At 47.6% G+C, this 13,474-nt stretch overlaps 1 protein-coding gene across 1 annotated transcript in view; it reads left to right on the top strand.

The window, feature by feature from the left end:
- Positions 1 to 13,474, top strand: part of STX8 (syntaxin 8) — a 255,685-nt gene that overhangs the window by 61,531 nt on the left and 180,680 nt on the right. Inside the window, exon 6 of the mRNA XM_047831709.1 lies at positions 6,551 to 6,643. Within this exon, the coding sequence (XP_047687665.1) occupies positions 6,551 to 6,643 (93 nt within the window). The remainder of the gene's footprint in view (positions 1 to 6,550; positions 6,644 to 13,474) is intronic.

Raw genomic sequence — 13,474 nt, 5'->3', positions numbered from 1 at the left:
TTTGTCGAGGAAAGCTGCTTCCAGCCAGGAGAAGTGTCCCCTGTCACTGCGAAGGTGCCACGTGCAGAGATGGTGGGAGGTCGGGCGGGAGAGGATGCTACCTGCAGGTTTTTGTGTTGGTCCCCGAAGCGGAGAACACCCTTACTGAGATGCCCGCCCTTTGAAAGCCCGCTGGCCTTTGGGATATGTTGGAGGGGTAGGGACGGGCCGGGCAGAAAGAGTCGAGGAGACATCTCCTACCCTTACCTTGGGGTTTGGGAAATGCTGTCTTCCTCTTTGCTTTCCTAGCAAGCGGTTTTACAAGGAGAAGCACAAAGACTGAAAGCGATCTTTACATAAAACCCTGCTTCGCCTTTTCTCTGCCCGAAGAATCTTGGGGATGCGCTGAGGTTGCCATGGTTTTGCTTCCTTGCCAGGTCCTGCACCAGATAGAAATAAGGGACCATGAAGGGTCATTTCTAACTTCCTTCCGCCCACGGAATCCGTTAGCCTTTCTGTACTTTTGTCGACCCTTAGAAACACTTTGAAACGCATCCCACAATAACAGTTTATCGGTAGAACTGAGACTCAAGCAATGAATGCTTTCCTTTCCTAACCTAGATCCGAGGCCTCATTACAACCGGTTAGCCAGGCTTGGCTTCTGTGCTGCATAAGCAGTAATTTAAGGCACAAATAGATGTCAGGCAGAAGATGGGTGAGGGGCTGACAATAACCAAATCACCTCGAAAACCCGTGAGATGAAACAAAGGAAGGCGACCTCTCGGCTAGCTGAGACCCTTGTCTCTGAGTCACATGGCAGACCTTGAGGAGGTATGAAGGCTCATTCTACTTTACTCAGGGGCTCTCGTTGTGCGGGTTTCTGAATCCCGTCTCTTCTTACCTTTGTTCTGTAGATGTTCTTTCTAGATTCTAGCAGGAGAATTGTGCACTCCTTCTGGACGTCTGTGTTCTTAGGTCTCCAGGTATCGTCATGTGAAATAGCAGTGGGGAACGTGGCTAGCCGGACTGGCAAGCCTTGGTAGCTGATCTTTGAACCCTTGCAACCACAGCTTCAACAAAACTAAAAATATCTACTCTTTGGGGCGCCTTGGTGGCTCAGTCGGTTGAGCGTCTGACTCTTGACCTAGGCCCGGGTCGTGATCTCACGGTTCCTGAGTTCCAGCCCTGCGTCGGGCTCTGCGCTGACAGTGTAGAGCCTGCTTGGGATTCTCTCTCTCTCTCTCTCTCTCTCTCTCTCTCTCTCTGCCGCTACCCTACTTGCTCTCTCTCTCAAAATAAATAAATAGCGGCCCCCGGGTGGCTCAGTCGGTTGAGCGTCCAACTTCGGCTCAGGTCACGATCTCACAGTTCGTGGGTTCAAGCCCCATGTCAGGCTCTGTGCTGACAGCTGGGAGCCTGGAGCCTGCTTCGGATTCTGTGTCTCCCCTCTTCTCTGCCCCTCCCCTGCTCACATGCTCTCTCTCTCTTTCAAAAATAAACATTAAAAATAAATAAATAAGTAAATAAACAAACAAACAAACATCTACTCTTAGGACTTGCTCTGGGAGTTTTCCCAATGTAGTAATTAACTTTCTGCAGCGTATCCACTATCCCCGTCTGTCCCTTACTTCCCCTTATCCAGGGACAGTACCTCCTTGCATCAAATGTGGGAATCCCCAGTGCCTCTCTCTGGGCCCTGGACAACCCAACATCAGCTACCTTTCCTACTACCTAAACTCAAGAGGACTACCTCGTATTGCCCGCAAGCCTTTGCGCATGTCCAGTAGAGACTAGCGCCTCCTTGTGCAAGCCTAGTGGGCCCTCTGTGTCGTTCCTTGCTTTAAGCATATTTATTAAGTATGCTCTGTGCCACCAGTTGGGCTCAGAACTGGGGCAAAAGTACAGGATAAAGAAGACATAGCCCCAGCCCTTGGGCCCTTGTCACGCGCTCGGGCGGGGGGCCTGAGATTGCAGCTCCTAGGAACATCCCTCTGTTTTATTTACTTGTTAAAGTATCGGTAACTTTTTGCCGTGGACGATTGCAAAACTATGTAAGTAGAGAGAGTAAGACAATGATTCCATTCTGCCCATCAATTGCTTCAGTAGTTAACGCATAACCAATCTCGTTTCATCTATATGTCTACCCTCCTCCCTCTCCTGCCCGTCACCTGGATTTTTCTTTTAATTCTTTAAATTTTATGTTTTTTTGAATGTTTAGTCATTTTTGAGAGACAGAGAGAGACAGAGCACAAGGCACCCCATCACCTGAATTACTTTTGAAGCAAATCCTAGGCATCGTATCATTTCGACCGTGGATATTCTGGAACATATCCCTAAAGTATGCTTGCAGAAGATAAGGGCCGTTTTTTAAAGAACGTAACTGCAATGCTACTATCGCCCTTAATAAGTTAGTTGTAATTCCTTAATATAATCAGATATCCAGTGTTCAGACCTCCCGGATTGTCCCATGATGGTTTTGTGTGTGGGTGTGGGTTTTTTTTTTGTTTGTTTTGTTTTGTTTTTTAGATCGTTCGATTCAGGATCTGAATCGTATACGTATGGACATTGCAACTAATTGATGTGTCTGTTAAGTTTCTTTAATAGATAGGTACTTTTGCCAGCTCTCTCTTCCTCCCCGTGCAATTTCTTTGCTGGAGAAGTAGGGTCATTCGCCCTGGACTTTCCCAGTATCTAGACCTGCTATTTGTAACCCCATATATTGTTTAACGTCCTCCTCTGCCCCACATATTTTCTGTAAATTGGTAGTTAGGTTCAGCGGGCTTGATCAGAATCGGGTTTGTTATTTTTGGCAAGAATTCATCATGCTGATTGTCCCTCTCCGACCTACAGCCACCAGATAGTCCTCCCACAATTACAAGATGTTCCGTTAGAGGATGGTTTTTCAGAATGTCTAAAGATAGGAAGCATCCAAACACCTAATTATTCCAGAGGGATTTTCAAAACAATGAGTGTATTAGTTTTCTGTTGCTGCTGCAATAAATTTGCACAGACTTCGTGACTCGGTGTACCAATTTGTCAGTTTATGGTTCTAAAGGTCAGGCGTTCAGAACAGATCTTACTGGGCAAGATGAAGGCATTGGCTGGGCTGCTTCCTTTCTGGGGGCTCCAGGGAAGAATTCATTCCCTCACCTTTTCTGGCTTCTAGAGGCCACCCATGTCCCTTGGCTGACAGTCCCCTTCCTTGGTGTTCAAAGCCTACACTTTGCAACCCTCCGACCCTTCTTCACAGCTCCCTCTGAGCGCAGCTGGGAAAGATTCTCTGTTTTTAAGGACTCACGATTACATTGAGCCCACCTGGATAATCCAGAACATTCTCCCATCTCAAATTCCTTAGCCTTATTCACATCTGCAGAGTTACTTTAGCCATGTAAGGTCACGTATTTTCAGGTTCCAGGGATTGGGATGAAGACATCTTCAGGGGGCCATTATCATATGGAGCCCAGTGCTCCTTCATTTTTAAAAATTCACACCATTGTAATGCTGACAGATGACTGGGAGAGTGTGGCATGTTGCAAGTGATCACGGTATCAGGGTGACTTGGGCTATGTGATGGGGGGCAGATTACGGTAATGAGCTATGAGCATGACGTTAGCGTAGGTTTGCACGCCTCTGCATCATTGCGTGGGTCTTGATTGTATAAGATGAGCAGCAGCATTTTATCTTGGCTCACTGTCTCTCGGGTAACTGTGCCACATCCCCTTAGAAATGCTGTGGTAAGCCCGGAGATGCTCGGGTCATCAGGATGGTCAGTGACACATACACAACCATCTCCATTACCTGGACCTTCTGTGTCTGGGGAGTATGGACAGCACTCTAACATAGTGAGGAGGTGCTAAGTTCTTGCACAAATGATCCGAGTGGCGCAGAATTTTTAGCCCTCGTTCTGTTTTGTGTCAGCGAGATAACCTTTCTGCGGTTAAGTCAGACGGTGGGTGAAGGTTGAAAGAAAAGAGGGAGGAATAGGTTTTTTCGTTCACAATCCGTGTCTCTACTAGATAAAGAGACTTCAGGACTTTAATGATTCTTTTCCTAATTGGAACCGTGGAGGAATCTCCTTTCCTCTCTTTAATTGTTTTCCCTTTTAATTCAGGCTGACACTTGACCCTTGGTCCTTCATATAGATTATTCTTGGGATGCATTTGGAATCTTACCATAACATCGGTCATCCTATAGTGGCGCTAGGCCGATGATAGATTTAACTTGGAGGCCATCCAAAAGGTTGTTACTTAAGACCAAAAGGACCTCATCGTAAAGTGATTTTTGCTATAAAATGGTCCCTTGGAACAGTCCCTGGAGATGGCAGGTCATTTGTATAGTTAAAAACATACATAGTGTCAAAAAATGTTACTAAGGGGTCCTTACCTCACACCATTAGTTCAAATAAATTCCAGATGAATTAACAAGTTAAGTGTCATGGCTTAATTCCCTGAAAAGACTAGGAAAAAAAATAAGTAAATGTCAATCTGATCTTGGGTGAGAAAAGACCTTCGTGATTCCTGCTTTTGTAGATCACGCTTCTCTGTGAAGCAGTCGTTGAAAAATCCCCCTCAGCAAGTCAGGCCGCACATGGCACGTTGCCCTCATCTGGCATATTGCTAGGGTAGAAAGCCATGAGGCTCAGCCCCAGAATGTTCTTCCCAAGGCACCCGAAAGCAAAGTAAAAAAGCTCAAAGAGATGGCTGAAATTGCCTAGTTAAAAAACAAAACAAAAGAAAACAAAGAAACGACATCACATTTTAAAGACAATATCTAGAGTGACTCGAATTCTTTTATCTTTAAAATTTCAGAATCTAGAAAAGTAATACATCTTTACGTTTAACACAAACCATTTTTTTACTATTTTGCTCTGCATCGTTTTGCTATATATTTTGCTATTTTCCTCTATATCGTTTAGCATCCTGCTTTTTTTTTTTTTTACTTACTGACATATCATGAACTTCTTTTAACATCAAAATATTCCTGTATAATATCATTTTTAGTAGCTATTAGTGTTTTCCTTATGAATATACTGTATGTTTTTAAACAAATCCCCATGTCTGGGCATTCAGTAGTTTCCAGGGTTTCACTATTAGAAACGTTATCAGTCTGGATCCAATCAGGAAAAAGAAAGTTGAACATTTTATTAACCAAAGGGGATCAGGGTAATGAGGGATTGGTAGCAAGTAGCAAGGAGGCAGAAACAGCAGGCGTAAGGTGCAATCACAAACTCTCGGACTGAAATCGAGTGTCCTAGGAAGCACCCCACACCCCCGGGACTGAGGTGGGGGGGTCGCTGCGGTGCTGAGCTGGTGGAACTTGCCGGAAATCTGCCCTCTGGGGCGCCAGGGAATACTGTCCTCATGGCAGTGTTGAGCCTGAGGTGTTCTGTTACGAAACGGCCCAAGGTGGGGGTGTGTCGTAAGAAGTTGCAGGTCTCTTGGTGTTGCTGTGCACGGGCTCATGGCACAGAGTGGGCTGGAGCCAGGAAGCCGAACGTTGTCTTCCCGCGGTGCCTCCGCAGTCCTGTCTATTGACAAAGCTGGCAAAGGAAAAGCTACTTAAAGGACCCCAGGTGTATTTTCGCTGCACAGTCAGAAAGGGTGAGGTTGGGGTTCAGAGGCAATAAAACTGAAAACCAGCACAGGAAATGTGTCCAGGAATATCCTTGTACGTACTTCACTGCATACTAGCTGAATGTTTTCTCACATTCCTACACATGGAATTGATCGATGAAAAGACAGGCCCAATCTGCTCTCCAGAAAGGTATGTCACCTGTACTCCCGTGATAGTACATAGGAGCTTCTCCGTCACACTGGTGAACCCTGGGCATCGGCATGCCTTTAACTCCTTGCATATCCGATAATCCCAAAAACAAAACAAAACAAAACTCATCGTTATTACTTTCATTGGAATTTTTTAAAAAAAAGTAGTGATGTCAAAGCTTTTATTTATTTTTCCGTTTTTATTCTTTTGTGAAATTCATGTCTGTATCCTTTGCCCATTTACAAAATTGGAAAATTGTCTTAACTAAGCTGTAAATGCTCTTTGTGTATTAAGCATCAGAAAGTTTAAATGTTGATGTAGTCAAAACTTCTGTTATTTCATTTGCAATCTTAAAATTTAATTTATCTGGAAATCGTTTTAGGGGCGCCTGGGTGGCTCAGTCAGTTGAGTGTCCGACTTCGGCTCAGGTCATGATCTCGTGGTTTGTGGGTTCAAGCCCTGCCTCAGGCTCTGTGCTGACAGCTCGGAGCCTGGAGCCTGCTTCGGATTCTGTGCCTCCCTCTCTCTCTGCCCCTCCCCTACTCACTCTCTGTCTCTCTCTGTGTCTCTCTCTCAAAAATAAATAAACTTAAAAAGAATTAAAATAAAAAAAGAAATCATTTTAGCTTAAGGTATGAAATAAGTATTTAATAGTTTGTTTTCTTTATTTTCTCTTAATATTAACTGTTTTTTTGTTTCTTTTCCTTATATTGCTTTTACTGTATATTGAATTGCACTACATGCCTAGGTATGGACGTCAAATTGTTTTCCTTTGGTTTTTAGTGGCCTGTTTTGCTTTTTCTTTCAGAACAGGATGCAGGCCTCGATGCCCTGTCCTCTATCATAAGTCGCCAGAAACAGATGGGAAAGGAGATTGGGAATGAACTAGATGAACAAAATGGTAAGAACACGTCTGGGGTCAACCGTGTTTGCCGTTTAGTATAAATACTCAAGGCTCTAATGTTCGTTAAATGATTTTGGTACTACAAAACACGTAAAGTAGTTTAATGTCGACAGATTATTACAGTTGGGCGCCGTTGAGGGTGGTTTGTGGTAGATTCAGATAGTGGTTAACTAAACCACGCGAAGAAATTTGATAAGAAATTGCCAGTCCCTTGTCACTGCTTTAAAAAATTCGTCGTATTCTTGGGGGTGCCTGGGTGGCTCAGTCGGTTGAGCGTCCAACTTCGGCTCAGGTCATGATCTCGTGGTCTGTGAGTTTAAGCCCCGCGTTGGGCTCTGTGCTGACAGCTCAGAGCCTGGAGCCTGCTTCAGAGTCTGTCTGTCTGTCTGTCTGTCTCTCTCTCTCTGCCCCTCCCCCGCTCATGCTCTGTCTCTCTCTCTCAAAAACTAAAAAAAAAAAAAAATTAAAAAAAAATTCGTCGTATTTCGAGCCATGCAAGGCTTCCAGGAGCGTGTCCTTTATGTGGTGACGTGATAAATGGCTCAGAGCGCTGGGCGTGATGTGAGGCTCACCGGGCCGCGGGGACCCCGCGTGGTCCACATCCCCGGTGGAGCTGGCCCCTCCCTCATCAGCAGTACCAGGCTGCAGGGCAGAGAAGTCCTTGAAGATCTCCGTTCTGGACTCGAGGTGACAGATCTGGTGGAGCCAGACTGGTTCCCACACCGCAGGATGGCCGGGGAGAAACCGAGCTTTGCCGGGGGCCCACCTGCCAGGCTCCTGTGCTGGGGGCGGGGCGTGTGCTGGGGGCGGGGCGTGTGACGTGAGGGGCGGGGCCTGACGGAGAGCCTCGGTGGAGGTGGGGAGGGTGGGGAGGAGGGCGGATGCAGGTGACTGACCGGTGACACCTGTACTGTGGTGGACGGTCGGGGGCGGGAGGGCCACTGGTTTGTGAGTGGAGACCCTGAGCGCAGTGGGGACGTGTCCAGGCAGAGATGCCAGTGAGCCATCCGAGTGGAAAGGTCAAGTGGGCCCATGGAGGCGTGCTCCCGGGGCTCAGTGACAGCACGGGGCCACAGAGGAGGGACGTCCGAAGCTTGTGCATGGAGGTGAGGTGTGAAAGCATAGCAACGGTGGGGTGTCCGTGCAGCCGGCATTTAGCAAGAGCCCCTCCTGTGCGTGCAGCTTGTTCATCACTGTCATTGCATCGGATCCGTACGCAGCATCGCAAAGGCAGCGTTAACCCCGTTTGCTAGAGACGGAGCTCGGAGTGGCTGACGGGCCTCCTAACGTCACGTCACTTGGAAGTGACAGCACCGAAGTTCCAGCACGGGCCACCCGATGCTCGTGACTGCCTTTTCTACTACCCTGCCCTTCCTCTCTGAGGAAGACGACATAGGGAGAGAAGGGTGGAAGGTTCTAAGACCTTAGCTTTGGTGATGGTGTCATGGAGGCTGGTGATGGCGTGGGGTTCAAGGAACTGCCCACTCACCCGCGAGCGCGGCAGCCTGGGAAGGGACGAATCCTTGCCCCGAAGGCAGGGCTGTGCCTGTCAGAACCACGCAGCAAGCTCTTTTCTCCATGGCCACTGAGAACGAGCTAATTTCTTCCCGTAGTGCTGTTGCATTTATCATAAAGTCCATCTGGCTATCATCTGTCGTAAATAAGTAGGTTGCTAAAGCAAAGGGACAGATCCTCTAAATTTATCATCCCAGTAGTGGTTTGTAAACAGTTCAAACACGCGGAACGCCTGGTGGCTCAGTCGGTTACGTCTGACTCTTGATCTCGGCTCGGGTCACGATCTCACGGTTCGTGGACTAGAGCCCCACATCCGGCTCTGCGCTGACAAAGCAGAGCGGCGCCTCCTTGGGATTCCCTCCCTCCCTCTCGCTCTCTGCCCCTCCCCCACTCACGCGTGCATGCACACCTGCGCTCGCTCTGAAAAAATAAGCACACAAACGTTAAAACAAAAAATGAAAAAAAATAGTTCAAACGCAGAGCGGAAGACATTTGAGTCCTTATCCCGATGGCGCTAACATGAATGTGCTCGATTATATATTTGCATATAATTCAGTCATCGGACAGTTCCTTCCCCCGAAAGAGCGTCGGTAAGAAAGCAAGCTCTAGAGAAAATCTGTTCGCAGGGATAACTGTTCTTTATCTACAGGAAACAGGGCCTGTTCAGGGGGTCAGACTAGGAAGGATTCTAGCCACCAAAACGGTGAAGCACGCCCATGCTGTGATGTGGCTCCGTCCGCCACGTGTGGTCATCTCTGGGCAGGTGGCTGCGAACTGGTGGTGGATTTCTTGGCAGGAGGGGGGTTGGAACTTGCTCACCTCCCAGGCGTGATCACCAGGCGTCTCTGTGGCATAAGCAATCCTGCCGGCTCGCCCTTGTCTTCCCTGCAGTCCCGTGGTTCTTATACTTTGCTGCCTGTTAGAATCACCTGGGGAGCCGTTAACCGCCCCCCAAACCCCCAAAGCCCAGGCCACGCCAGTGTTCGTTTTCTCTTGTTGCCGTAACAAATTCCCATAAACTTAGTGGCTTAGAAACAATGCACACCTGCCATCTTAACAGTTCTGGAGGTCAGAGGTCTGGCCCGCACCTCCCTGGGCTGAAAAGGCGAGGCGTCCACAGAGCTGCATTCCTTTCTGGAGGCTCCAGGGATGAATTCATTTCTTTGCCTTTTCTGGCTTCTAGAGGCTTCCTCCATTCCTTGGCTCGCGGCCCCCTCTTCCGTCTTCAAAGCCGACAATAGCGGATCGAGTCCGTCTAACATCACATCACTCTGACCTCTAACTTCTGTCTCCTTCTCCTGCCTTTAAGGACCTTTGTGATTCTGTGTGGCCCACCCAGGTAATCTGGGATGATTTCCCCCCCTTTAAGAGCAGTTGATTAGCCACCTGAATGCCCCTTGGCCGTGCGTGGTGATATGTTCATAGGTTCCGGGGACTGGAATAGTAGACGCCGTCCAGGGGCCATTGTTCTGCTCACCACAGTACTCTATACCAGTTCGACAAGAATCTCCAGGGGTGGGGCCAGGGCCAGCGTCTTTAAGGCTCCCCAGATGGTCTCAGTGTCCTGCAAAGCGTGAGAGCCAGCACCCCCAGCAAACGTCCTGAGAGAACTGACTCAGCGCTCTCCTTTCGTGCGGTCTCCTCTGTGCTCGCTCTGTAGATGCAAATCGCGCACGCGCACAGACGTGCATTCGGAGTCACACAGACACGCGGGTACCGTCCTTGGCCCGGCCGGAGGCTCTTCCTTCTGAGCCCACGTTTTGCCCCCATCGTCCTCCGTTCTTCCTCCGTACCTCCCACTCCTCGTCTCCATTCAGGACCCGGACACACACGTGTGTATATAGATAAACACGAGGCAGTTTTCCACTTAGTTGCCAAAATAAGCTGGGTTTTCTCTGTGGCGGCCTCCCAGAGAGATTGCTGTTATGCTGGTGGTTTTCTAATGTGCACATTCACTCCTCAGAAATAGGGCAGAGTCAGCCATTTTCCTTCGTAGGAACGGAGAGACTCTCTGAGGATAAAAAATTCTGTCCCTGCCAAGACTACAATCAGCCTTTCTTTCCTTTGTCCAAATCAGAAAGGCCATTATATCTGTAGGTATTGAGAACAGGGTGGCAGCCCCATCTGGATTTTTATTGTGATCTGAGTGCGTAACGAGGCGTCGGGGACCCTGGAGCAGGATACCACTTTTGTTGTAAATATCTCTATTTGATTTACTGACCTGCTGGATTATTCTTTTGGGTTTTCATTAGATGAGAAAAACAATAGGCCAGCCAGGCCATTTTGGAATCAACTGTCAAGACCTTCCTAACAAAATACGTTGTACTTAGAACATAACCCGCAAAGCCGACGGGCTGAATTATCGTCAGTTTAGGAATTCAGGTTCTAATCTTCTCACGTAGAGTTAAAAAGGGCCAGACCAACACCAGTAACTGCCCTGTTTGTGGGCCGATGACTAGGCCTAATGAGGAAAAGGATTAGGGGTTAAGTGAAAGTCCCAGTATGGGGGGGAAGGAGGGGAGAACCTAACCACACCCTGGATGTGGGGGTGGGGAGCAGGTGAAGGTAGGGGTGGCAGGTGAGTAGGGTGGGGAACCGAGCCAATGAGATCACTTAGGGAGCTACAGAGTTTAGTGCCCTTTAGTTCAAGCTGAGATGTACGGATAGCTGGCCACAAAGGGCTCATGTCTGACTACCCAGATGCTGTTCCAGAAGGGAAGTCATGGCACTGGCTTACCGAGCAGCTCCTTAAAGTTCATGCTCAAGAAGACAGGGCGTTTTGAAAAGAGCACTAACACAAGCAAATGAACGAGATTGACTCGATCAATGTAGGTCTTTTTGAGACCTGATTTTGGCATTGGCCAAGCCTTAAAGTCAGCACCAAGAAGACGAGCCGTGGAGGCACAGTTCCGATGGCAGAAAGGGCACCAGAAGCAGGCCGATACACCAGTTTCTGCTAATATGTGCCAGTCCTCATCATTCTTTTTGATGTTCAGATACCCCAAATTTGGCCCAATCCTTCTGATGCTTCTCTGTTAATCTCTGAGCACTGCCTTGTTTTCTAAAAGAAACCAAAGTGACAAAGGAGGGAAACTGCCTCCATAGTGTCAATACTGAGGTTGATGAGACCGGTGTGTCCTTTCAAAGAGCTAGACTAATAGTGTGACTAATGTCATTGAAGGACACACAAAGGCGGGAATTGCCATCGCAAAGGTCTTTAGAACCCCTCAACTGAATTTTCACGTTGAAAGTCTAGGAAGGTAATGTGGTAGGCTGGAGAGTGACCCCCCCCCCCCAAAAAATATGCACATCCTGATCCCTGGAATGGCAGGGGGGACGTTGCTGATTTGTTAAGGAATTAAGGGTATTGAGGCAGGAAGATCACCCTGGATTATGTGGTTGGGTCCTAAATATCACAAGTGTCCTTTATAAAAGGGAGGCAGAGATATGAGAAAGAAGACGGTAAGGTAGTGACTGAAAAGATGTTATTCTGCTGGCTTTGAAGATGGAGGAGGAGGGTATAAGCCAAGGGATACAGGAAACATAGCTCTAAAAGCTGGAAAAGGCCAGGAAATGAATTCTTCCCTGCAGCCCCTGGAGGGACAATAACTTCGGTCCAGTGAAACTGACTTTGGACTTCTGATCTCCAGGACTGTAAAGGAATGAGTTGGTGGTGGGAGTGGTTTCTTTTCTGGGTCTTAGATCACGCTTTATTCAAGAACATGCATAGATGTCTATTGACTCCTGGAAAACATGGTGTGTACTGTTGGGGAGGAAGAATTTTCATCTGTCCTTCAAGATCCTTCCACCTGGACTGGAAATCGAATTGGCATGAGACGGTTTTGCAGGAGAAAATCAAATTTAGTTTCATACGTACTGGGAATTCACATGGACGTGAAATTCGAATGTATGTCGTTTTAAGCCCCTAAGTTTGTGATAATTTGTTAGCGCAGCAACAGGCAGCAAATACAAGAATTAACGGTGGTTTTTATTTAATCAGTTGTCAGTAAATTCTGGTTAACCACCCTCATGCTAAAAAATGCGTTTTGATATTTTGAGCCTTCCAGGTGTTTGTAGCTCCTCTTCTTGAAGAAATTCTTCAAAGCAGCCTTCACAGAAGGAAGTTTGCATTGCCAGTGCCCCAGGCGATCTCTACCGGAAGCTTCCCATACCGTTTATTTAGCACTTTGATAATCGAATTTAGTTTTGTATTAATGAAATGCGTGGACAGTTCGGTGACAGAATGTTTGGTGGGGTATTCAGGATGAGGATTTCCCAAAGTGTGTTATTAGGCAAGGTGGTTTTAGAAAATATGTGGAGAAACACTTTACATCTTAATAGTTGCATAGTTCAACGTGTGACAGAAATAAAAACGGCTAACATTCGAAACCTGTGATTTCACAGCAATATAAAGTTTCCTTATTCAATTAAACTGTATAAGCAGAAAAATAAGCATAATATGTACCATAATAAGCGTAATATTTATGTAATAATATATTATTATAAAAGCATAATAGCGAGTTGATACAAAGGAAAACATTGAGCGTGTATGGTGTGGATGAAATACGAACACGGCAAAGAATTCTAAAGGTGGTACTTGAAAAGCTGACGTTTGGGAAACACCGCCGTAAGAAGACTCTTTGTGTTGCAGGGCTACAGAGTACTTACCTGGTTTTCCGCCTCGACCTAGTACAGCACTCTGTGATTTAGTAAGTGCCCCCTGCCCATGCGGCCCTCCTGGCGAGCAGTGGGGTTGGGAGACCAGCTGGAAGGATGCTTCCCAGCCCTGCTCGAGCCTGTAACCCTGGAAGGCCATGACTGTGGTAGGAGCCATGTTGTCTGGTGCTCCCCACCCCCCACCTACACCCCCAGCCCCCACTTGGAGGGAAGCAAATCAGGCAGAAACCACCTTTTTTTTTTTCAGGGTAATATAAAATGTTGTTGTTGTTTTGAACACTTATTTGTTTTTGAGAGAGAGAGCACGAGCAGAGGAGGGACAGAGAGAGAGGGAGACACAGAATCTGAAACAGGCTCCAGGCTCCAAGCTGTCAGCGCAGAGCCTGACGCGGGACTTGAACTCAAAACTGCAAGATCATGACCTGAGCCGAAGTCGGACGCTTCACCGACCGAGCCACCCAGGCGCCCCTTCCAGGGAAATATAAAATGGCCCAAGGTGCAGGGAGTTCCTGTCACTGCTTGGCAGGTGGCATGTGAGCAGTGGGACACCGGATCCACCACCCAGAGCTGTGACCCAGGAGAGCCGGGTCCAGACTCTGTGAGCATTTCCCTGTGGCATCAGGCCCTTCACCCGTC

This window comes from Prionailurus viverrinus, chromosome E1 (genome assembly GCF_022837055.1).
Source record: "Prionailurus viverrinus isolate Anna chromosome E1, UM_Priviv_1.0, whole genome shotgun sequence".
Taxonomy (NCBI): domain Eukaryota; kingdom Metazoa; phylum Chordata; class Mammalia; order Carnivora; family Felidae; genus Prionailurus; species Prionailurus viverrinus.
This window is presented reverse-complemented; position numbering and strand designations above follow the sequence as displayed.